We start from the raw sequence: 27,096 nt of genomic DNA on the forward strand, positions 1-27,096 counted from the left end.
GAGTTCTACTCTTCTCAACCACATTTATCATGAAATAGCATTAAATCCCCATCACACCCCCTTCAAAAAAAAAAACTGAGTAACTACAAGGTAAGTAATGTGTGCACTGCACAATTATGATACAAATTCATTGTGAGCATACATCATGGAAATATGATAATAGTACATAATATATGACCGTGCACCTCAAAACGAACATAAAGTCGCACACACTGATTTTGCATGAGGACTGAAAATAAGTGAAATGGGTCAACCTAGCCGAACTTGACTTTTTCATATATTCTGAAAGAGCGGGTCTTCTTTTACATTATGCTAAAATTTGGTATCATAAAAGGGGCAGGAAAGTGTGTTTTTTAGCAATTTATCTCGAACATTTTTGGTAGAATAGTGTGATTAGGTGTGTCTTTAGAATCCCTTTTTCATTTCTAAAAAACCTTGTCCACACTCTTCACTTTCAACTCTAATAACTTTTGAAGAGATAATGCTACTGCTTTGAAAGTTGGCATTAATTATGGACAGAATGTGTTAATGAGGCATGCCTAATTTGAGTTTAATCTGATAATCCCTTCATTGTTGTTACTCTGGTGGTTTACTTCCTGTTTTTTGTCCCATTCAGCATGGTTTGGTAAAGATTAAGCGCTTGAATAGACACTGTCCTTCAGAGCCTCTTTTCTCAGTTGACACTTTTCCTGAGTGTGTGCCTTCTTTCCAATATTTAGATAGGTTAGGAGAGTCCATTTGATTTGAGTTGTACATCATTTTAAAGCTTAAAGTCTGCTCTTTCAGAATATGGTCTTAACTAAAAATTCATGTCTTGGCGACTTTTTGTTTGTTTTGAGGTGCAGGGTCACATATGGCATAGAATTGACTTTTTTTCAACACCACCCATCTTGCAAGAGTGACACCAGCCCCTTACCTCCTACCACCCCCCTACCCCCCCCCCCCCCAAGAAAGTATCTGCACTGGCCAACAGTCATAGATATTGCAATTCATCCATACCTATGGAAATGATTTGTTTGGTTTTATTTATTTCCATTACAGAAAAGAGAGGGGGGAAAATAGAGAGACAGCAAACTTTGTCATAATCTTGACACCTATTCACAGAATCCAACTTTACAGAATAGTGACAACAGCCCCTATCAACCTCCAACCACCCCCACCCCCCACCAAAAAAAAAAAACCTTGTCAAGGTTAATTCATATTGATATATCATAATATAACTTGCAGTCATTTTCATTTGGGTGGATGGGGTGGGAGGGGTAGGATGTGGTTGTTGTTGTTGTTTTCTGAGTGTAATGTTTTGGGTGAGCTGGACATAATATGTCACAACAGATGAAAATGAGACGATGCGATTCCCACATGAATGTCGCCTCTAATTCAGGGGTGAAATGAAGGTCTCACAGCGGGGTGCAATCATTTATGTCAGGGGGCATAGACTGTATATATCTGACATTTGACAAGTGTCATCTATCCGTACCATCTGTTTGTGGTCATTTTTACATTTGTTTGTATTTCAAATCTGGTATCATGCATACTCAAAAACGTTTGCACTGGAAATGCAATGTATGACTATTGCAGCAAGATATAAAGTTTATTTTCCCCTTCATGAAAGCAGTACATCCTTTATTAGTGTGGTGTGTGTATGTGTGTGTGTGTGTGTGTGTGTGTGAGTGTATATACATGAAGGAGGTCACAAATATGGTATGTCTCCCCACCACCCCCCCCCCCCAATAAAACAATACAATCAGAATTAAAAGTTCTTTGCTGAAAGTCAGTTTTGAAATGGCAGAGATATGCTTGTACAAAGCAAAATATAGTGGTCCTAACAAAAGTGGGTCCCACCTTTTATAAGGACCACTTTGTTTTACTTTGGATTATTTTGGATATCTCAGCCATTTAAAAACCGGTTTCCATCACATAAACTTTGAATACCTCTTAAAATTGTATTCTCTTAAATATTCCATGTAAGTGGTTTCTAATTATCTTGCAAAAAAAGTTACAACCTGAATCCCCATCTAAACCAAAATTGTACCATCCCTTTAAGTATTGTGCCATAAAGAGGGTGAAAAGCTGAAGATGATATATGTCCCTAAATTCTAAAACTATCACTTTACCTCACCTGTCAGATGAAAACTATTAGCTTGATCTCATCACTGACAATGGTATTTAGGATAGATGAGCGTGATAGCACACTTCTCAAAATCAAAAAGTGGGCCACGACTTGAGATCTTTTGTAATGCTAACCCAGATTCTTGCTCTAATGACACACTTTATAAATGCATCATCACACCATTATCTATTCCAGACTTTCTAACAATGTCAAACCCTGTATTCATACTTGTCGTTACTACAGTCATCAAATGTGTACACACTGTCCTTGGGCATAACTATTATTTGTGCCAATGTTAATCTGCATCAGAAATCTGAAGCTTAGATTCATAAGGCACAATATTCTCCAATGTGTATTACATTATTAAACATCAATTCTGTGATGCATTGAAATTCACAGACATTTCCCTATTAATTACATACAAGTAACAATAATTAAAGGAGATATTTATAAACAAATGATATCAAATTGATATGTTTTTGGTATTATATCATATTATGTAATACCTCATCTGCAAGCTTAAAGGGACTGTACAGTACTGGTTGAGGTAGGGATTCATGTTTTGAACATTCCTAAGTGAGATAATGAAAAGCCTCATATGAAATATGAAAGAGTATGTAATTTTAAGAAGGATTCAACGTTTATTTGATGAAAATTGGTTTTCAAATGGCTGAGATATCCAAAAAAGTGCTAATATTAAAAGGCGACATGCCACAACTTTATTAGGATCTCTTTGTTTCACCTTGTTTTTGGATATCTCGGCCATTTCAAAACCGATTTTCATCGAATAAACTTTTGATACCCCTTAGAACTGCATGCTCTTTGACATCATAGAGTGGTTTCTGAATATCTCGCAAAACATTAAAAGCTAAATCTTCACCTCGACCAGAACTGTACACACCCTTTAAACACCAGTGGTAACACTGCTGATATAGAAATATGCAAGAAACTTAAGCAATATTAGAGTACTAATGCATAAGCCTACTTTGTTTTTATTTGACTAGTAATTATTTACTGCACTGTATTTGCTCCTGGTACTATGGTATAATATTGTGATTTTCTTAGGTTGAAATTTGTTATGTTACAGCATCTCTTGGGCATCAAGATTATGAGCACAGATTGAGCAAGATAAATTTTGTCTCATTAAAGGCAATGAAAAGATTTCTTTCCTGGATAAAGGCATCACAACAAGACATACATTTTGAACCAAAGTTCCATTCTTACAGAGCCAAAAACTTTGAACTGAACAAGCTTGCCACTGTTTCCACAGAAATGGCATCTCCCTCAAAAACTCTCTGACCCTTCAGTCGACATTTCCATGCAGCTATTATGAAGCTGAGTCGGCTGCTTTTCCAGGTTTTCTACTCTTAATCAAATGCATGACAAAGAGATGCGCCGGTGGAATTCCAGAAGTAATAGACGAGCATTATTGCCCGATGTATCAATCAGCCAAGGCATGTGAACTTGTTATTGTAGATTTCTTTCTTCAACGGGCACCAAGTACATTTTGTGCCTGGGGAGGTTGGAGCGGAGTTTATTTGCACTTTGTCAAAAAGCAATCTGACCTAAACTTCACACTCCTCTCACTTGACATTAATTTGAAAGGAGTCCATTAGAGGTGCAAATGTCACCGCGTCTGATTCAGCATCTGTAACTTCATCTTTCACAATCCTGGACGATTTATATTTTTTCTCTCTCTTTCAAATGACAAGTACCTTGCAATTGCATGACAAATCTGTTTCATTACTGGTGCATTTGTTCGCCTCTGTTGCCCAGCTTCCAAACAAACTACAAATTGTGCAGCTTGTGAATGAATGCCAAAAGCTTGATTGAAAATAACAGGATGTACATGCACAACATATGCTTCTCAAAGTCCATGACTTGCCCTAAAATTGGGACAAGACTTTTCTTCTTCATTTGAATTTGACCTCATCTAGTTTCTCTCTGTATCTAATACAACCTACAGTAAGTCCTGCACACAAATATTGTATTCTACATTGTAAATGCTATGATTTAATCCTTTAGCTCCTGAACCAGCTTTGGTTGCTTCTCTTGAAAAATCACAGAACCACCCACAACCTCCTTTGCTTGTTTTGTGTGGGTGTGTGTGCACATGTGCTGTATGGTGTATGAAAATGTTTGTTTCATTGCCTGGTTCATATTATCCATGTATCAATCTACTCTTCAATTTCCCTATGAGTACACTTATTTAAATTGTCTGAATCATCCTAAAATTTACCATTTCCATCAAAATTGAATATAGATCAATACTGCATTTAGGTGCAAAAGAGCTATCAACCCATTAGCCACTGAAATGCCTGAAACCTCCACTCTGTTTTTTTTTTTAAATATAGTTCTACGCTTTTCCATTTTTTTGTTTTCATATAGAATATATAATTATGTAATTTGAAAGAGGTCAAAGGTCAACAAAAGCATGTCAGAATTACTTCCGTGACACACCATTCTCTTGGTAAAGTCTTAATAGGCGTTCAAATAAACATAACTTAAAACAGACATAAATAAATCAATTTACATCATCTGGAAATCTGTCGAAATGAGAACAATATTACTGTATCTACCGGAGAACCATAAGCCATTATGTATGGAATCTTCAGTTACTAAGGGGTTAAGACTCACATGGTAACAGGGTCCTAAAGTAACAATAGCCAACAGATGTACTCCTGGCTAGTTACAATCAAAGCAGGTGAGCCAATAATTGTCAAACCACTAATCTAGGTTGGCTTGAAAGTACACATTCCCATGGCAAATTCAAACAGATATTGGGTAGATTTTTTTTTTCTAAATATTTCTCCTGCATGTTTAGTGTCATACATCTTACTCAAAAAAGGGTAAAAATATAAACGATTCAGTTTCCAAGACAAACAAGTTCTCTCCTGAGACAAGTGTCAATTTGTTGTTCCTGTAAACCGACCAAAGCACGAACCGAAACTGCCAAGAGCATTCATTCATAATTCACGAAAGTTTCACACCAAATCCCTCCAATCAAAACCACAGAGTTAAAAGAAGGGCAGACCGACACTTACTTTGTGTGATAAATAAACAAACATGACATCCATTTGAAAATCTATCTTGTCTTCTATCATTGTGTTTATTTCTAGAATGTTACTGTGACTTTAGTGTCACACGTTTCAAGATATGTGGAGGCCCACGAAAATATACTTTATAAGCAATAAATTGAAGTTTCCCATAGCACTTGTGGCTGGTGCTTCAGTCAATCTTTGACAAACCTGTCATGATTTGGCATCTGTGCACATTCAAAACTTGCTATTTTCTATACTACAATTTAGCTCTTTGTTGTTGTTGTTCTTCTTCTTCTTCTTCTTGAAAGCACCAGGGAAAATTGGAAAATGCACAGAAATAATCTTTTAGCAAAAATAAAAAATATGCATTCTTAAGTAATTTACTGATATACGCTGGCTACATAAAATGCAAGATAACATCAATTCCAAGGTCTGAGGGTAGGCTAGCCAATAATGATATTCTACTCCCCAAAATCTGACGGAAAATCATCAAGTATCAATAATCCAAAGAAGTAAAGTACAGCCAAGGAAACAAAATAACAGCACCAACCTGCCAGTTACTTCTTACAGGTTCACTTGTTTACGAGAGTGACCTGAAAAGGCTTTCAGTCCCATTATATCCTAATATTCCTTATTGATGGTATGTGTTCTAAATAAACTGTAAGCCAGTCTCGCAAGTGACCATCCTTGTGCTCCAAAATGTAATTACACATGACAAAAGAGGCATTACTGATTTCATTTTGATCAGTTATGTGTCACTTAGGATTATCTGTACATCTGGGTCTGGTTGTCTGACTTAAAAAAAAAAACACTCAAAATTTTATGACCCATATAAAATTTCAGCTTTATAAGTTCAGACATTGTATAAGGTAAGGTCTGCACCTCTCCCATTTAGAATTTCCAACATCATAATTGCACATCCACTACAAAATTAACTTTTTGATGTATTGTTGAGTATGGTACTTTAATTTCAGGCATGTATTACTACACCTTTATTTGTCAAGTGCCATCTCATTCTTGGGAGTGTTTTCCCCCTGAAATACCACTTCATGTCACTTCCAATTTTCCTCACAGCTGTACTGTGTGTACCAGTGATCTCATATTCCTCACAACAATGCCAAGATAATCACTGTGTTGGACAAAAAGTCCTACACTTGTTTCTTCTGTCACTGTTGTTCATGTTGATGATTCCAATGTTGTTGAATTGCTACTTTTCTTTCTCCAGGAGAAAACAGTTTCGTGCCAACTGCTGTACAATAGACAATAGATCCACCTGCTCCTTGGAGTGTTCGCTTCTTTCTTTCTTTCTTTCTTTTTTTTTTTCATGTGCTCTTATTGACTGTAGATCACATGTTACCATAGGTGAATCAGAACATGCAATGCTTCAAACATAGGCAGGTTTAAAGGTATGCCTGACCTAGTTTGCTGTTTGAGATCTTAATGAGCAAGAGAATCAGCCTACTCATCATCATGCTACAGCAAAACTAACCTTAATGTGGAACATTGTTACATTTGAGTTGTCTCAAAGGTAAATTTACTATAAATACAAACTAATAGTGCTATCAGTATGTAAACTCCACAAAAGAGAAAGTAATTACTCTGGAATTTACAGCAAACTTCCCCCCCCCCCCCCCCCCCCCCCCCCCGGAAGGGAAAGTTGAATGAAAGATGTTATGTAACAGCACATACTGATCAAAACAAAACCACAGAAAAGAATGAAGGTTTCATGCAATGGAGTCCTACTTGATTGCTGCACAGTTAGTGTGGTCAAATAATATGTCTTGCATCTAGCACTTCTCTTGTATTAATAGTTCCGTAAAGACTGACCAAAATGTATTTTGTTTGAATATGTACAACTTTAGTCACCATTGAGCAATGGAATTACTTATCATAATGACCAAAGAAGAATCATCAAAATTACACGATCACACAAGCCATTTGAAGTCCTCAAAGTCTAGAATGCAGTGTGTATTAGCAAAATCTTGCAAACAAAGATTTACAAAAGTTTAATTATGGGATAAAGTGCAAGATCACACCATGTTAAAGTTACTTCAATGAACAGAATAAAAAGAACCAACCTAAATGAAAATCACATATGTAAGAATAAAGTTATGGAATTGGGGAGATTTGACATGTTTTCATCAAAAAGTGACATTGGATGTAACCACATGTACAACTAATCTATCAAAGGTGATGATAGCAACTCAAAACTCCTCCATTGATATGTACACAAAAATATAATAAAGATCATATTTTTCCTCAATGATTCAGCAACATCTTCCTGGTAAGTCATCAGTGCCCTGTTACTACAGCACAACAAATTTTCAATGGAAAGGACACCAGATTTCTTTGTTATGCACACCAAAAAGGGAAAATTTAGAGGTTGTTACACATGTGGGTCAGAGATATACTTCTGAGACTATTCAGATATCACCGCCTCCTCTATTTAGCATTGTACATAATATGCGGTTGCCACTAACATCACCCTTTAAGGAAAACACCTGCATTTCGAAATCTCACAACTCTCCAGTTTTTAGTCTGCTTGTGATGAAACCTTTCGCCATTCTGTTTGTCAAATTTCACAGCACTGATTAAAGCCAGCTTGCAGATGGTGTGGATTCGCATTCAGAGACTGGGTGCAAGGACAGAGGGGTTGAGGGTTAAAGAGAGGGACTTTGCTACCAATGGAATGCATCTTACCAAGAGGACCGGGCTAGGGTTCTCTGCACTCGGCCTCCCATTGATGATGGAGGTGTGAATCTCCCCGTTCTCCATCGGCTCCAGCTTGGAGTAGAGCGATGTGCACGTCACCTCGTCGTCGCGCTCAAAGTGGTGCATGCTCCGCGAGGGCGCCACGCCGTAGTGCTTCACGCACTCGCTGTCGGAGATGGCGAAGTACTGCCACGGCTTGTACATCTCGCCGTCCAAGGACCGCTCCAGGATCCAGTTGCCAGGGCGTGGCGAGTTGGCAGCCTTGACGATGACATAGGCTACCTGGTATATCTGCAGTGGGAGAAGACAGAGAGCATGGGACTCGGTAAAGACCTACAGATTGTGGATGTCTTCTGATCGGCAAGCCTCAAGTGGAGGTATTATTAGGTGTACAAAGAGCAATACAGCCAGATTATTGTTTTCAGTTGAAGATCAACTGTGATCAAAAGCTACCAATGATGATGATACTGATATAATCATGATCAGGATGATGATAGAAATGCTAAACATGATTATGATGGCAATGGTTCACCAAAATTATGGTAAAGATATAATGACAAGTAAATCCATAGTGATTATGAATTACGTTGGTTATCGATCTTACACAATAATTTTGTGCTCAATGAAACTTTCTATTTGCAATGTTCGTACAGCCCCATCCCCCAAATGTTTAATACGTGGAAGCTACCAACCTTCAAAAGATACTGAGCTCACTACAGCTTTTAAGATGAATGCAGCTACATTGCATTCACACTGCATACATGAATCTGAAGTGGACCACCATCGAGCAAGTAAATCATAGTGAAGTCCTTTAAACAAATCTATACTCTCACATTTGCAGGTTTTAGGATAAATTCAAAGCTGGTTTTATGAACTGGCAATCCTCTCTGAGATCACAACAAATATCACGATTGATACGTGTCAGTTCTTGGAACCATCTTCAAAGTGTTGACTCATGTTTCACCAAGTATGACAAGTATTTGGAAAGAGGATACCCCGAGATCCGACTTTATCCAAACATGCCAGGAAGAGAGACATCAAACTCACTCTGGATCTGTCTACTTTTGTTGACAAGTGGCTTGATCAAAGCAAACAGCCCTAAGGGCCACATCATGCTATTTTGTTTGACTATGATTTCAACGACATAATCAGATTTGCTGGTGGATGAAAACCACACAGACAATCATCTCGAAACACGAATCTGTCTCTGATATCCACTTTGCAGTAAACATTCTTTTACGCAGCTGACAAGAAGACATATTCAAAGTTTCAAGCCTTTAGGAAGATGGCCATAGCCTGGTTGCATGAAAAGATGCAGTCTAAAACATACATGCAAGTCAGACAATCAAATGTACACTTTAAGTCAGGTACGAGCTACTTACGATTAAGCATACAAGGACTTATTTCTTATTTTCTGATATGTTTGATCCCAACTTTTATGCAACAGGGTCCAAAAGTAATAAAAGAAGATGTCTGATTACATGACCTTGGGCCAAAATATAGAAATACATCAACAACAAATCATGTGCATGATACAAAATTATTAAACACAGATATGAAACAAGCAAATTCAATCTTTCATGCAAGCAAGTCTGTGTCCTAAACTTGTGATCTTTATAAAAGGGGCTGCAATCTTCAAAACTTTGAATTATGACCAAATTTTCACAACAAACTCCAATGGTGTCTAACTAGTTAAAACATACTTGGAGTACCCGTGGTGTGAATCAACAAAATAAAATCATCCTCCAGTATAGAGGGATGGAGGAAGCATTTGCTATTTTTGTGCTAAATTTTGAAACATCATATCAGAAACAAACTTGTAAATTACTGTACATACAACCACCATGAATGCTTATTTGAATACAATTATGAAGGAAAATTCTCCACTTTTCCAATATTGAGGTGTTGTCTTTTCCTTTTTTTCTGCAGTAAATTAAGACAAGGAGACTGGGAATCACCATGAAAGGACTGGCAAAAAGGAGGGAAAGGCTGAACACCTCCAACAAGGTAAACGTCCCCAAACTTTGCGCTGATTTGATTATTTCAATAGACTCGGCAAACATGACACCCAGACATCAAGTGCTGCAAGCCAGAGTTAATGGACCTTGATAAAAAAGCGATTTTCTATACGAGGCCTCTCTCCGCCGAATCCCAATTGTGCAAAGGTGCACAAAGCAGTTTGATCAAGGAGTGTAAATGACATCTCGGCTTGTTTAGAGGAGGATGTCATTACAAAAGGGTGTTGGAGTGTTTTCTGTCCGACAATGCGCAGTGTTTGGGAAACTTTGTCGAAAGTAAGTTTTGTTGGAGGAGGAGGGGAAAGGTGTTAATTTGAGTCAATATGTACCCACTGGCAAAAGGGGTTTGTATGGCGATTGTGGTCATTGGCAGTACCATGAAAGATGGCAAGCTTGACTGAGGTAAGTTACAAAAGAGAGAGCGAGAGCGAGAGGGGGGGGGGGGGGGAAAGAAGTTTTGCTCTGCCAATATTTAGCCAATCCATCCTCGCTCAGAAAAAAAGTGCATTCTCATGGTAATGTAATTTCACTCGAGCAGTTCCTGGAAAGTGGGTGAAATCTACAAAACTTATGTGTTCACACGCTGCACATATGTATGATGGGGGGGGGGGGGGGTTATAATTTCAACCCTGACTTTACTTGGAAATGTACCTTCACATGCAAGTAAAGACGACAATGCAATTTTAATTAGGGAAGTTATTCCTATCATTTACGTGTCCTATATATATTTTTAAAAAATACAAGTATAAAGATCCTGCAACAATTACTTACATTGTATGTTTAGAAAATAACTCCTGCAGAAAAGAGTAATTGGGCTATCATTTATCAAGATTTACTTTCAAGACATGAAAGTAGCATAATTACATTCTTCGGAAACATTGAAATATCAAAGGGTCCTTTGTCTCACTTTGTTCTTCACACAAACTTAGAACCCTTATAACATGCAACTGTTGTGGAAATCTTTTACCTTTTACAGTTATTACAGAATAGAGCCCAGGATTTAAACAATCAGAATGTCATTGTTTTTGGTAAAGACCCTGGAAATCTGTCACTTCTGAACATAGATGTAGATAAGATACAGTCAAAATGCTCCTACAGATCCTGAGTAGTAGTTTTGATACACTCAGTGGAAGTCCCCTTATAGGGAGTCATATCACAGATTCTCAATCTTATGTAACCTTCTCAGGTCAACAAACTGTTTTCTGCCCTTTGTTGCAATAAAACTTAAAGGGTGTGTACAGTTCTGGTCGAGGTGATGATTTAGCTTTTAACGTTTTGCGAGATATTCAGAAACCACTCTATGAGATGTCAAAGAGCATGCAGTTTTAAGGGGTATCAAAAGTTTATTTGATGAAACTCTGTTTTGAAATGGCTGAGATATCCAAAAACAAGGTGAAACAAAGAGATCCTAATAAAGTTGTGGCATGTCGCCTTTTATTATTAGCACTTTTTTTGATATCTCAGCCATTTGAAAACCAATTTTCATCAAATAAACGTTGAATCCTTCTTGAAATTACATGCTCTTTCATATTTCATAAGAGGCTTTTCATTATCTCACTTAGGAATGTTCAAAACATGAATCCCCACCTCAACCAGTACTGTACAGTCCCTTTAAACCTGCTCATCGGCTACTGGAGCATCAAATTGTTTAGTATTGGATGACATCAAGCTGCATTTACACACAAGAGTTATCTGTTTTTGCAATTGTACATCACGATGCTGTATCCAGTTTTGCATCACAATAGGCCCGTTCACACACAAGGGAAAAAGTGCGATTTAAAAATCGATTTTCTTATCGCGATCAAAATTTCGAAATTTTTTCCAGTGTGGACAGAAAAATCTCACTAATTACCGCGATCCTTATCGCGATCCAACTCGCACTATTAGTGCGATTTTTCAGAATAATCGCAATTATTTTGCCAAGCGTCGTGTGTGTGAGCGCGATCGAGATTCGGAAATCGGTATTTTTAGTCCCATCGTTCGTAGCGCGTGCGAAACTCTATTGGGACTGCAGGGTCAGTCTTCGGTCATGCAAGATTCGCGCATGCGCAGTTTGGCCACTGATCGTTCTTTCCTTGCTGCGAAGTGCTATTTTTCCCTGTGTATGAACGGTCTAAAAAAAAAATCGAAATTTGGATCGCGACTGAAATTTCGATTTTCGTTGTTTGTGAACGGGCCTATTGTATATCGTGATGGTTCTTTTTTTTTTCCTCTCTCCCTCTCCCCATACACACAAATTAATATACAAATGATGCACAGGATAGAGTGCATTAGTGGAGGCGTATAGTGCACTCGAGGGTATTTACAATTGTGAAACATGCACTCGGCTTCGCCTCGTGCATGTTGCACTACATTGTAAATACCCAAGAGGGAGCTACGCCTCCACTAACGCCACAAAATAATCCTGTGCATCATTTGTTTTATAAAATGGGTCGAAAATTCGAAAACTAACAGCATTTTCCAGCGTTTTTTAACATACCTTTGTGGGTCAAGACGTCCGAAGATGTTCGTCCCAAACATTTACGCACGTCGCACTCGGAAATCCCGCACATACAGTATAAGTATGATGGGGGGTTGGGTTTCCGGACACTTACGTTCCCGCATGAAAACTTACTTATTTTACATAGAATATGCACCCTTTATCTTAAAGACTTGATATAGACTCCTCATATAGGCCTACTAAACAACATACTCTGAAAACGGCATGAGAATTAACCTGCTAAATCGTTGGATTTGCCCTTCAAAGTGACTCCATGTACGTGTCCGGTCCCACAACGCTTGGTCTACATGTACTGTACAAAGTGTACGTATATAAGAGTATACGTACGCCACACATGTTATGCACAAGGGAAGAAAGGCCGGCCGGCCGGCAGCCCGAACTAGAAGTTGTTTACAGGATTGACAGTGCGTACTGTATGTATGCATGCAACTCAAAAGAGCCGCCGCGCGCACAGACGATCGGCAATAGGCACGGTGGATTTAACACGCAGTGCGATGGGACTAGAATAACCAAAGCACACGTGACTCATTTCAGCGCTTCCTATTGGCTACATTCTTGAACCCATTTTATAATGGTTTTTACATCGCAATGCAAAGATTGATTTTGCGAATTGGATTTTGTGAATTTCCAGTGTGTGTATGTGTGTGTGTGTGTGTGTGTGTGTGTGTGAATGGGACAATATTGCACATCAACCCAAGCAAGCCAGTGACAAGCACTCTGGTCTAATAAAGTAGTGTGTTTTTTGTCAAGGTCAGAGCAAAATTTACCCCTCTTTACACCCTTAATCTTACCCAAACAATAAGGTGTGACCTCTTTAGTGAAAAGGCTTAGGCCAGCTTATCCTTCAAATTGGGTTCTTTACCAGCAGCAGGACAAGCTGGGAAAATATCATCATGCAATATGAGGCTATCAAGAGGATGTTTTCATTCCCCTCTTGAGAGCAAATTAGGTAAAGGGGGTTGCTTAAAGGGATGGTATAGCTTTGGTCGAGGTGGGGGATTCAGATTATATATATTTTTTTTTTGAGATGATTACAATTTTTCTATAAAATATGAAAGAGGATACAATTCTAAGAGGTATTCAAAGTTAATTTGAAGAAAATTGGTTTTGAAATGGCTGAGATATCGGAAGACGAAGTGAAATAAGGTGGTTCTAATAAAAAGTGGGTCCCACTTTTTATTAAGACCTCTCTGTTTCTGGATATCTCAGCCATTTCAAAATCAATTTTCATCAAATAAACTATAAATTCCTCTTAGAATTATATGCTCTTTCATCTTTCACTTGGGATTTCTCATTATCTCACAAAAAGGTGGAAACCTGAAGTCCCATCTCAACCAAAACTATACCATCCCTTTAAGGGTTTCTGGAGTTCACAATAAGCATGAAATACTTGAGGGTGCATTTTGGATGGGGTCGATAACTTGTTTTGAAATGATTGTTTTATACCATGCTTGTTTTTAAGTTAAAATAGGTAATCATCATGTAAATGGCTTTTTTAAATGGTGGTCCTGAAAGGCTGAATTGCAGTGAGTGCGGAATTCTGCTGGGTGGTAGAGCCTACCTAATCAGAAAAGTGTTTACTGAAAATTTTGTATATATAACACTGACAAAGCTGCATGTTTTTGAGTAGAAAGTAGAAGTACATTTTCACAACATATCTGCATTGTTGCTTGAAATCATAACCCATCTTGCAAACATTGACATATGTCAGGGTTATAAGACAGCACTTGCATGACATTTTGAACCTTTTCACATAAATATTACAGAAACATATGTCAAAAGCAAGTACCAAGAGGTAAACATAAATAAATGCATTCATTGGAAGCTTTTGGGAAGATGAACTTTGATTTTGAATGCAAATAAATAAAAACTAGAAATGTCGTTACAGCGACTGGTTATACCCCCGCCAAACAACATTTCATAAGCTTTGGTCAAAACAACGTTTCATAAGCTTTGGTCAAAAAACTGAGGAAGTAGTTAAATCCGCAAGATCTTTCCTTGATCTTCTGCCATTAATATGCCGTTACCATGGCAACGTACTTTCGGGTACTGTCGAAAAATGCGTCTTGCACATCTACAACCAAAGGCACACATCTGTACCAAGTTTCATGGAAATTGGGCAAAAACTGAGGAAGTAGTTTGCAACACAAAATTTTCCATCATTTTGGCTCATAATATGTGAGCTGTTACCATGGCAACATACTTTTTGTCACTGTCAAGAAATGTGTCATGCTGACCTATATCCTAAGACAAACATTCAATATGAATTCCATGAGAATTGGAAGAACACTGATGAAGCAGTTTTGCCATGAAGCATTTTGCTCTATATTTTACCAATAACATGCCGTTACCATGGCAATGCACTTTTTGCCACTGCGGAAATATGTGTCTTGCACATTAACATATTCAGATGAACATCTGTACCTAATTTCATAAAAATTGATCAAAAACTGTGGGAGGAGTTCGCGACGCAAGATTTGTACCCATTTTTGCCCATAATATGCCGTTACCATGGCAACGTACTTTTGGGTACTGTCAAAAAATATGTCTTGCACATCTACAACCCACGGCACACATCTGTGCCAAGTTTTATGGGAATCGGTTGAAAACTGAGGAAGTAGTTCGCGACGCAAGATTTGCAACGGACCGACCGCCCGACCGCCCGCCCGACCGACCAACCGCCCGACTGACCGCCCGCCCGACCGCCCGACCGTCCGCTGATTCCTATATACCCCCTTCAAACTTCGTTTGGCGGGGGTATAAATACATAATTTTGAAATCAAGACAAACAAATAAGAAGTAGGGAATGTTTCATTCAAATTTACTAAATACTACCCAACTTTGAAATAATGAACAGTCCTACCAACTACTACACACACCCAGAAAAGTGTGGAAATTTTAAAAAGAAAAACAAGAGTGTCAAGCAAAGTACATGTATATGTGTATGTCCAGTATGTTTTTGACATTTCCCTCCAACACTTCTGCCTAATAGCAGGATTCTCAATGGGACGAGAATCACATAAAAACAAAAACAAGAAGGCAATATAATCCCTTTCCTGCTTTCAGTGGAATGTGGAAGGAAAACATGTGCTGGTAAAATATTTTTCCTGTTTCCAGCAAGCAAACAGGAAGCTTCCAATGGATGCAAAACTCACTGGATCTTTTTCCTCTGGACTTATTTTGGTTTTTCAGGCAAGCTTAGTATTCTAAACCAAAACAGTTTCTGCAGAATCTGCTGATCAGGGAACTGCATTTTGGATTATAGGTTGATTATGGACAAGTGCAACGACCATATTAGTCTGAATGCATGATTTTGAACCATGACGTACACGATATCTTATGGTTTCAAAAGAAGAAAAGAAAGATCATACTAGTTTCTAATTTGAATGATGTCTTTAAAAGTATATTTTGCCTTAAGAAAAGACCACAGTCTTTTCAGGCATGGCCTCAAAAGCAATGTTACCATAGCAAGTAAGGCTAAAAAAAAATTGTTGCCCCATTCCTCCCAATACATTTGTACTTCATTGCTACATTGTTATATATTCTCTGTCATTGTAACTGAAATTTGATTCTCTTTTTTTCCCTTTGGTCAAATGAATAGTAATGTGAACAAACTTCGTCCTGCCAAAATGTATGAGCATTCACTGAAACAATCCTCTAGCAATATTCTACTGTCGATATTTCAAACAATAGGTTAAAAAACAAAACAAATCTATATATTTTTCATCAGCTGCTGCAATCCAACTCTCACAGCCAAAATAGATATTCTGTGGGGCTGGATGGATTCAGAGCTCACTTGTTGCACACCACAATTAAAGAGTAAAAGAGTCATCAAAGTCCTTGATCAATATTGGTCACGACTAAGAATTCATCATACTGTAAGGTGCAAGCCATGTGGGTAGTACACTTAACCAAAATACTGATAATAATAATAATGATAATACAGGGCTGCACACTGGCGCCGGTCCGACGGTCAAAGACCGGTAAAAGTCACTGTCGGACCGGTAACTTTTCAGGAAATCCGCAAGTTACCGGTCCGACATGACCGGTAAAAAAAAAAAGAAGAAAGCATTGGTGGGGTCAGTAGAAAGAAAAAGAGCAGCCCCGATCAGGGAGAAACAGAATGCAAGATATCGCACTGTTCAACAAGTTTTACGCAAGTTTTCGTTTATGTCTACCGGTGCAATTTGTACAGTAAACATAATGTATTAGTTTTGAGCAGTAGCAGTCGACCAGTTATTCGCGCTCGCTTGCGCATTTGGCGCTGCTCACGCACTGCCATGCAATGCAATACAATCCATGCATGCATGTACAGTGTAACTGCGTTTCGTTTGCTTGCGATCGGCGGTCATGCCAGACAAGAAACATTGATAGAAGCGCACGCATTTCTGGGTCATTTTACTCATGATTTTTTAACGCAAGATCGATCCGATCCCGGCTTCGCAGCAGCGTGGCAGTTATGTTATAACTAATTTACTTGTGTCGATTTTTAGAAAAAGTAAAAAGAAATTCGATATTCAGCGATACAGTAAATGGATCTGATTGCGTTTATTTTAATTTTACACAGTCATTTCACAAATGAATATTTTCATTCGTTCAGAATGGTCTCATAATGAAGATAGGCGCAAAAAGGATCACGAAATCGGCCCTTCCGTGTACTTTTTAAGAACGCATGCACAAAATGTGAAGAGATAATACTAGGTAGAAAAAAAAATCATGAAATCATCGCAGTCCCGCTTACATACACTGTATTTGAGGTAGAAATCGTCCCAAAAAGGATCATGAATTCGACCGGCCGCGCCGTATCTTTCAAAAGCTTACTTACGAAATGCGAAGAGATTATAGAGGAGAAAAAAACAAACAAATAAAGGACACATTTGGTGAGTGCATCATAGAAGATAACAGCTGAATAACAATTCATAAAATCAACGCAATCCCGTTGAAATTTGAGGAAATAATAGGCGCAAAAAGGATCTTGAATTCAGTCCTGCATGCCGTCTTGGTTATGAAAAACGCATGCACAAATGCGACGAGATTATCGGGAGAAAATAAAAAAACACAATTTTACCCTTCTGGTGCGTGCATTACAAAAGATTACATCCGAAGTTATTCGTGAAATAGCCACAATCCCGCTGATATTTGAGGTAGAAATAGGCGCAAAAAGGATCGTGAATTCGGCCGTGTCGTATACCTTTTAAGAACGCATGTACGAAATGGGAAAAGATTAGCGGGAGAAAAATAAAGGACACATTTTCACCCCTTTTGGCGCTTGCATCATATAGATTAGAGCTGAATAGTAATTCATGAAAAATTCGCAGTCCCGTTGAAATTTTAGTAAACAATAATAGGCGCAAAAAGAATCTCGAATTCGGCCCTGCATGCAGTGTATAATTTTGAAAACGCATGCACAAATGCGTAAAAATTATCGGGAAAAAAATAAAGGACGCATTTTCAACCCTTCTGGTGCATGTATCACAAAAGATTACAGCCGAAATAATTAATGACATATCGCAATCCCGCTGATATTTGATGTCGAAATAGGCGCTAAAAGGATCGTGAATTCGGCCGTGACGTATAGGCATGTACGCAATGCAAAGTGATTATTGGGTGAACAATACAGGACACATTTTCAACCACTTTTGGCCCGTGCATCATAAAGATTACGGCCGAATAATAATTCATAGAATCATCGCATTCCCGTTGAAGTTTGAGGAAACGATAGGCGCAAAAGAATCATGTTTTTTGCCGTGTCGTGTATCTTTTTAGAACGCATTTACGAAATGCGAAGAGTTTATCGGGGAAAAATAAAGGACACATTTTCAACCCCTTTTGGCGCATGTATAATAAAAGATTACATCCGAAGTCATACATGAAATCATCGCAATCCCGCTGATATTTTAGGTAGAAATAGGCGCAAAAAGGATCGTGAATTCGGCCGTGCGTATACCGGTACTTTTCAAGAACGCATGTACGGAATGCGAAGAGATTATGGGGAGAAAAATAAAGAACGCATTTTCAACCATTCTAGCTGGTGCGTGCATCACAACAGATTACAGCCGAAGTCATTCATGAAATCGCCACAATTCGGCTGATATTTGATGTAGAAAGAGGCGCTAAAAGGATCGTGAATTCGGCCGTAACGTGTGGGCATGTACACAATGAGAATTGATTATTGGGTGAAAAATACAGGACACATTTTCATCTCCTTTTGGCCCGTTCATCACAAAAAGTTACAGCCGAATGATAATTCATGAAATCGCCACAATTCCGCTGATATTTGAGGTAAAAATAGGCGCTAAAAGTATCATGAATTCGGCCGTGTGGAACATCTTTTATAAGAACGCACTTACGAAACTCGAAGAGTTTATCGGGAAAAAATAAAGGACTCATTTTCAACCCCTTTGGGCGCGTGCATCATAAAAGATTACAGCCGAAGTAATTCATAAAATCATCGCAATCCCGCTGATATTTGAGGTAGAAATAGGCGCAAAAAGGATCGTGAATTCGGCCCTGTCGTATACCTTTAAAGAACGCATGTTCGGAATGCGAAGAGATTATGGGGAGAAAAATAAAGAATTCATTTTCAACCATTCTAGCCGGTGCGTTCATCACAAAAAGTTACATCCGAAGTAATTCATGAAATCGCCACAATTCCGCTGATATTTGAGGTAGAAATAGGCGCTAAAAGTATCATGAATTCGGCCGTGTGGAACATCTTTTATAAGAACGCACTTACGAAATTCGAAGAGTTTATCGGGAAAAAAATAAAGGACTCATTTTCAACCCCTTTGGGCGCGTGCATCATAAAAGATTACAGCCGAAGTAATTTATGAAATCGTCACAATCCCGCTGATATTTGAGGTAGAAATAGGCGCAAAAAGTATCATGAATTCGGCCATGTGGTGCATCTTATAAGAACGCACTTACGAAATTCGAAGAGTTTATCGGGAAAAAATAAAGGACACATTTTCAACCCCTTTTGGGGCGTGCATCAGAAAATATTACAGCCGAGGTAATTTATGAAATCGTCACAATCCCGCTAATATTTGCGGTGGAAATGGGCGCAAAAAGGATTGCGAATTCTATTTTTTTTATATCTTGTGCAACAAATAATGCAAGTTTAAAAAAAAAATATTAATCTGTAAAATGTACATGGGTTTGGGGGGTAAGACGTCCATAAAAAAACAAGAAAATAAGTTTGCAAGTCACTTAATGTTTTTTTATGTTGTCGTTGCTGACCGGTAAATTTTCTGTTCGGACCGGTAAAAAATGGTAAAACGGAGCATTTACCGGTCCGACAGAGACAGGTTGGACCGGCAGAAAAAATGGGTTAGTGTGCAGCCCTGGATAATAATAATAATAATAATAATAATAATAATAATAATAATAATAATAATGATAATAATAATAATAATAATAATAATAATAATCACAATATACAAAATTTTTAAGGCGCTAAATCCAAATAATAATTAAATGCTCGAGGCGCAACTCTGTTCACCGTCCAAATGGGTAAAAACATCCTTACCATGCTTCTTACAATTACTATACAAGTGGATATTTCTGCAAGAGTAATTTTTTGCGCATGGCCGGGTAAAATGAATTCTGTGGAATCAAGACACTAATTACTGGAATGTATGGCAAACAAAAATGTTTGCATGCTTTTATTTTCATGTTAGTTTCTGTCTGCACAAAATGCAAGAAAAATTCCACTTTATAGTAGGCAACCTACTCTAGATAGCAATTAACCATTTAGCAACAACCTCCTCACAATAACCACACTCTGTCTTTGGTCTCACTGGAGATGGGTGCAGGTGTTCACTATTCTGATTTGAAGGTCGATAACAAGGTAAATACAGAAATCCAGCACGGAACAATAAGTTGAAAAAATGATCAGGTGTATCAGATTATGAGATGCTCTTGAGTGAGATGTTACAGCAGGACATGGAAGACAGAAGACTGGTTAAAAATAGACATCAGACAGATCCGTCAATATGACACTAGACAGAAAGTGACTAGGAGGTCAACTACGAAGACCCCCTCCATACAAACACACACAAATGCACACACACATGAAAACACAAACACACATACGCATGTACACACGAGCAGCATAAATACAGGTAGCTGCACTGTAAATTATCATACTGCTGCTTTTTTCAGGTCACCATAACAACCCATGCTGAGCAAACTCAAGTGTCACTGTGCATGTCTTCATACCATCGTGGGTACTCGCACTTCTACTCCAAACAGTTGGATAAACTTCGTTTTATTCTTGCTTGTTCCATCTTTTAATCTATCGAAATAAGATAGCTGCAAGAAAATAGAAAACAAAGAAGTATAGAACTTGTGTGGCATATAAAGCTTATCTAACAATTACAAAAAAAAAAACTGCTGCAAATAAAGTTGGACATAAAATAAGAAGGTTAAGGAATTTTACATTTTTGCATGCACATAATGACTTGACACAGCCATGTATGAAAATATACATGAAGTGATGTCATTCACTCACAAGACTTCCATTGACCTGTACATCCGTTTTTAGTAAAATTTCTTGTTTGATATGAACTGTTCAAAAAAAAAACACTTTTGATCTCAAAATACTAAAAAAACCAAACTTATTATCCCTCCAAACTGCATCAGTCAGACAAGTTTCTTGGTAGAGCTTTCCGATATATTGTAAGCAAATTCCAAATGGTGGAAGATGAATATTGAGTCCTTCTGGGTACTATGCTTTAGCTTTAATAAACAGAAATATAATTTTTCTGTCTTCTTTTAACAGAAATGACTCTTGAAAGTTCATGTCAATTACATCTCAAAAAGTTTACCACTACTTTCTGCCAAACTCAAGTCGACAATTTCCCACTCTGACCTTGAAAGCAAGATCCTGTTTACCATCACCCCATGCAAAAATGATTCAATTTTATTGTAGAATACAGGGTCACACAGCTCAGGACCCAAGCCTGAGTGTATTGGAAACTATTTCACAAGAAGCCGACAGAATAGGAACCTTTATGCTTTACAAACAGTATAACTTTTTCTCTATGATATGAAGGAATGGAACCATCCGACAGTGATTAATATTCTGTGTACACAAGTGAAAAGCCAACATCTATCAACCGATATGTACGTGGGACTTTTTACCTTCTTGCCTTTTGTTTGACTTGTCGTACAAGTGGGAGGATCTCCTCTGATATTGAACAGGTGTAACATCTATTTTGGGTGATTTGTGAATGAACTGTGGCCCAGGGAGAGAGTTCCCTGGTGGTAGAAAGGAGCAAAGGGTTGTTTTATTCCATTCTTCTCTCTCAATCCGGGGTTTAAGTTTTGGCCAGAAGGCAAGTCAGTATGCATTATTATGCTCAGCTGCTCCAAAGTCAAAATTGATTTAATTGAAAGTCCCCAGACGCTCAATTCAAGCTCCCTCTATCCGAATATACTTCCAACCACTGCAAATGGAGACCACAATAATGCTAAAATAATCATCAAAATAATACACGGCATGATGTCTATGTACATACCTGGAAGGCATTTTGTTTTTAACGGAAATGTTTGACCGCATCTATGCACATCGTCTTACTGCTGAAAAGAACACTGTACAGAATACTCATATTTCTCTCCGGCAAAGAGGATTTTCACATGAAATGTACATGGATGATGATGAAGTACTAGGAGCCATGAATGAGAACAAAGCTAAGCTGACATCATTGAACTTGTAGCCATTTGACTTTTCACACACCAAATATCTGCAATGTACATACTTTCAGATTGACACAACAAAAAGTAATCTCTGAATATGTCTTCAATTCAACTTTGATGGCCAGATATCATCACTGCTTTAAAAAAAAAAAAATCCATGTGCACAACTAGTAGCTATTTGGAACAAACCATAAAAGGAAATTTCACTTACACCTGCAAGTCCTTTTAAATGAAGGCAATCATATACTGGCTGTTTATCACTAAATTATTTTGAAAGAATGATGTAAAAATTAGGATAATGCAGATTATAGTCAATCACCTAACATCAGATCCCATGGGCACCAGAAAAAAAAAAAAAATTCACATAATCTTGATGTCCTGCGCATATCATCCTCATTTGTTTTGGACATAATAATACTGACCTCAAAATATTATTTCCTAAAAATGTAGATGTAGAATTCAATGTCTTATGTCTGGGCTGATGTTGTCATAAATCAATAGATATTGATCGGAATGGTGGAGGTGCTTCAGATTAAAAATTATGAAACACAATTGTACTGTTCATGTGCAGATCATGCAAAAGTGTCTTAGGAAGTAGATGTACAAAGTTACATGACTAAGTTAAATGAAGGTTGTTGCACATTGAAAATGTGTGTGTGTGTGGGGGGGGGGGGTAAAATTCCTCTTTCTATGGCTGCATATTGTATATACTAGCAGCTAGAAATCCTTTCAAACACACAACATCTACCATTATTAACACATACACTGTACCCAATATCACATACTCATTTGATGCTATCACAGATAATGCAAGTTTAGCTTCACTGTTCTCATATATAATATAGTACCTTAACTTGTGACATACCTGAAGAATAGAACTACGTAGCCTTATGATTGATGTGCACAAGCACAATGAAATCAGTCCGTGACATGACAAACAGTGACATCACTGCCCATCACCCCTGGACCTAGATTACCCCCTAATAATCTTCTGCCAGACTTTACAAGGTCATGGCAAAAGTTGATGATGTTGATGATGATCTAACAGCATGCATCATGCTTCATCTCTCCCCCCCCCCTTCATATTTCTCTTTTTTTCTATAAGTCTACTCTCCATGACATCACCCTCGATACTACAAATGCCATTATTCACAAATTATGCATGATAAATTGGGATATTGTGCACTTCATCACTGTCTGGTTGGATGTGTAATAGTAATATGGGCTTTGTCACTCCTGTTCGTACTTTTAATGTATGCCTCACAAGTCGATTTCACTCCATTCCATTCAGTTTATTACATTTCTTTTTTCAAGAACAAAAGAAAGGACATAATGTTCCAGTAAAGTTCTTCAACATGAAGTATAGCACATATGGCTACTTAACATAAATATCTAGACTATGAACATTCACTTCTATTAAATGGGTTAGTCAAATACCGGTTTAAGTGATTGGCTAAACACAGTCACGTGATGGAGGCACATTGGTTATGTTCGCCCATGGGCAGAACATTTTTGTAATGTTCTCCCATGGGAAAACATTTTCACTTGACTAATGACAAACGATACCAAACAATTGAACGATCACATTTTTCACGCAATCGATAGGATAAATTTACCTATTCCATACAATGTGAAAAATCAGATGACCGATTATTGTAATGCGTACGAAAGTGTGATTTGAAGGACCCACAGATAGTGAATTTGGCTCTGCGCGAGCGATCGAGTGCGTTGTGCTGGTGGCTGACGTTGCAAACATGGCTTGGTATTTGACTAACCCATATAATATAACAGATGATGACTTTTGTTGTCGGGAACATGAGTACATTATGTATCTATTGTTTTGTGAAAATTATTTGCTTCAGAATGGTCTCATATTCACGTAATGTGAAGTTAAATGTTACCAGGTTAGCATGTCTGTACAGTGACGGGGCATTAAACTGCACATTACTTGAATATTAGACTGTTCTGAAGCAAATAATTTTCACACAATAGATGTGTAATGTACTCTTTAATGAATCCCACAAGAACTGGAACAATCATCCCCAGCATTCCCACTGATTCCCACTGATCAGTTACTAACCATCCCCTCCTACACATTATCATTATTAGGTGATCCGAGTATCCTCTCGGATCACCTTCTGTATCTGTACTGATTCTTTGTTCTTCTTCTTTCTCTTCTTCTTTCTCCGCAAAAGTTGTGTAGAGGTAATCTCGGAAAGTCCTCTTCCTATCAATGTCAAAATTATACCATACATGTATCATGTCCCAAAGACGATCCTCCTAATAAAATCATAGTGATTAGTCGACCGTGACGTCACTATGACGTCATTATATGAAAACACATTTTCATTCATATCTCATTAATGGAATAGAATTTTGCAATGAAGTCTACGTCACATACATTTCAAATTATGCGCATTTTACTCATATTCTCAAAATTCATATTTTCTCTTAAAACGTGCGCGTACGCGCACGTTGAAATATTTGTATGCTCAAATCGAGCTCAATTTTTTTTTGCACACGTTTCAGACCATTTGGAGCATTTTTTGAAAAATTGAAAAAATTGGACGGACGCGTACGCGCGCGCACATATTCGCACACACAGCTCATATGCAATGGAAATTTCCCGGTTTTTTACACTAATCGGATGCCTGAAATGTCAAGGAATATTTCTACCAAGTTTCAAGTCAATCCGACTCAATATGACGTCATACGGGCCCGTCAAAGTTGAAATTCCGCGCGCGCGTCAATGGCGATATACAGTGCAACGATGCCAAAAAAACGCCAATTTTAAATCCGATTTTAATCGTCAGGATGGACGGTAACCCCCCATTTTCTTTACATATTCTGAAAGCTGATGAGTTGGACATGTTATTTCATGGGTTGGCGATGCTGGCAAAATGATTAAAAGATATCAAATTCCTTTATAAAGTAAAAAAAGTAAATTTTCAAAATGACGTCATCAAATTTCAAGTTCACTCGAGCGTATCTCACTTATACTTTGCCAATTTACACCCAGATTTCAGTATGTTGTAGCTTAATATATGATCTTTCATTAATATAATTACAACATTTTGATTGGATGACGGCATCACCTCGTAAAAATGGATTGAAAGTAATATTGTCAAATTTGATCAGTTTACGTGTTATCTCTATGGGAGAGCAGTTTTTCTGGCAGTGAAAATTGACATGACTCTCTTTTTTCAGCACTAGCTCACTTATGCTTCGGTGAATTTCTCCCAGATTTTAGTATGTTGTAGCTGAGACTTTGGGCTATCGTAAATGTGCCCTCCATTTTTTCATACAATGTCGGCATCACGTCGAAAAACTGGGTTGAAAATGGCACGAGGCTTCGATGCAGCGTCATTTTGCTTAATACACAGGGCCTATGGAGAATGAAATAGGTCATTGCGTAGCGCATCCGACTCGTAATCCTAAGGTCCCTGGTTCGAGGCTCACCCCTGCCATTTTTTTTTAACACTTTTGTTCTTTTTTTCTTTAGTTAATCTTAATCTCCCTTTCCTTACTTTATCTTTTTCTGATTTTTTTATGCTTCTCCTTCAAATTTCTATAAAATAACATAATTTTTTCTTTATTTTTCTTTCTTTGTACTACTTTCTGTGCAATAGATGAACAACAACAATGGCTATCAATCCCATATTTAGCACATGTTTAGTACATGTCACGTACATTACTTCATAAAATAACAACTACTTGATCGGACACCATCTTGGGTATGTAAATTAGGGTCAAAGGTCATAAATGTTTCATCCTGTATCTTGGTGAATACATGTCCTCCCTTTCCCATATTTTGCACACGCAAAGACCATGTTACAAGAATCATTTCATAAAATAATCACTTTTTGCTTAGACGCCATCTTGGGTGTGCAAAGTGAGGTCAAAGGTCAAATATACTTCATTCTGTATTTCCGTTAGTGTATACGGAATTCGGTACCAAAGATGGCAGGTCTCACTCCCTTTTCTATTAAAATGAGAATACAAACATCACACGGCCAATGTCCCGTCAACACAGATGAAACCTGCATGGTCATGAATATTGGGATCAGGACTGAAATCATTGATTTTCGAAGAGATCGGATCACCTAATTTGTCAGTGTTGACAAATTCCGGTTCTAGTTCTGATAACTGTTAACATTACTATTATCATTGTTATTATCATTAGTACCATAATCATTATCACTGTCACGACTATCATTATCATTACTATCACCGTTATCATTATCATCATCATTATCACTATCATTACAACAATCATTATCAGTGTCATGACTATCACTATTTTCATTAGTATCATTATCATTACCATCATTATTATCATTTTTACCACAACTTTCTCATCTCTGACTCTACCTCCCTCAACTTTTATATCTCTTCCTCCCATTCTATATCTAATTTCTATAACCTATACCTCCTTCCCCCTCCCCAATCTTCCCTTTTACCACTAATACACAAAATCCCAAGAGGCACCAGAATGTCTACCACATGAATGGCTGAGGTTGATCGGAAACAAGGCCAGACTTCCATGTATCACACTTTTGATTGTCATGGTGAATGGTGTGATCACCCACCTTCCATCATTCCTATTGTCCTTTTCAGACTTCCGATGACATCGCTTCGGCTTTGATATGAAACGATTACCAAATGACTCAAATCTCCCTGATGACTCGGTGCAGGTGTATTGCTGCACTTTTTCACCCTTGGCCTACATCAGGTAGCCCTACTACCATGTGCATCACATATCAAGTCTATGTTTATCGACTATACTCTCCCAGGCAATTGGGGTAAAATTATCAACATTGTGACATCACATTTTATTTCTCCTGTGCAGTGCCTGTACAAAATACACGTGGTGCACATTCAATACAAACATACATGCATTCACAGCTACATGCATTCAAATCTTATGATACAGAAAGGAAATAAAAATTTTCTAATATTTTTACTTCCACAAATTGCTATGAAATAAAAACTCCTGACTTCTACTTTATTCTAGCA

General features: G+C 37.8%; 1 protein-coding gene across 1 annotated transcript in view; it reads right to left on the bottom strand.

The window, feature by feature from the left end:
- The window catches only part of LOC140233849 (laminin subunit alpha-2-like), a 209,774-nt gene that overhangs the window by 69,634 nt on the left and 113,044 nt on the right, over positions 1-27,096 (bottom strand). The window contains exon 3 of the mRNA XM_072313941.1: positions 7,852-8,154. Within this exon, the coding sequence (XP_072170042.1) occupies positions 7,852-8,154 (303 nt within the window). The remainder of the gene's footprint in view (positions 1-7,851; positions 8,155-27,096) is intronic.

This window comes from Diadema setosum, chromosome 10, assembly GCF_964275005.1.
Source record: "Diadema setosum chromosome 10, eeDiaSeto1, whole genome shotgun sequence".
Classification (NCBI taxonomy): domain Eukaryota; kingdom Metazoa; phylum Echinodermata; class Echinoidea; order Diadematoida; family Diadematidae; genus Diadema; species Diadema setosum.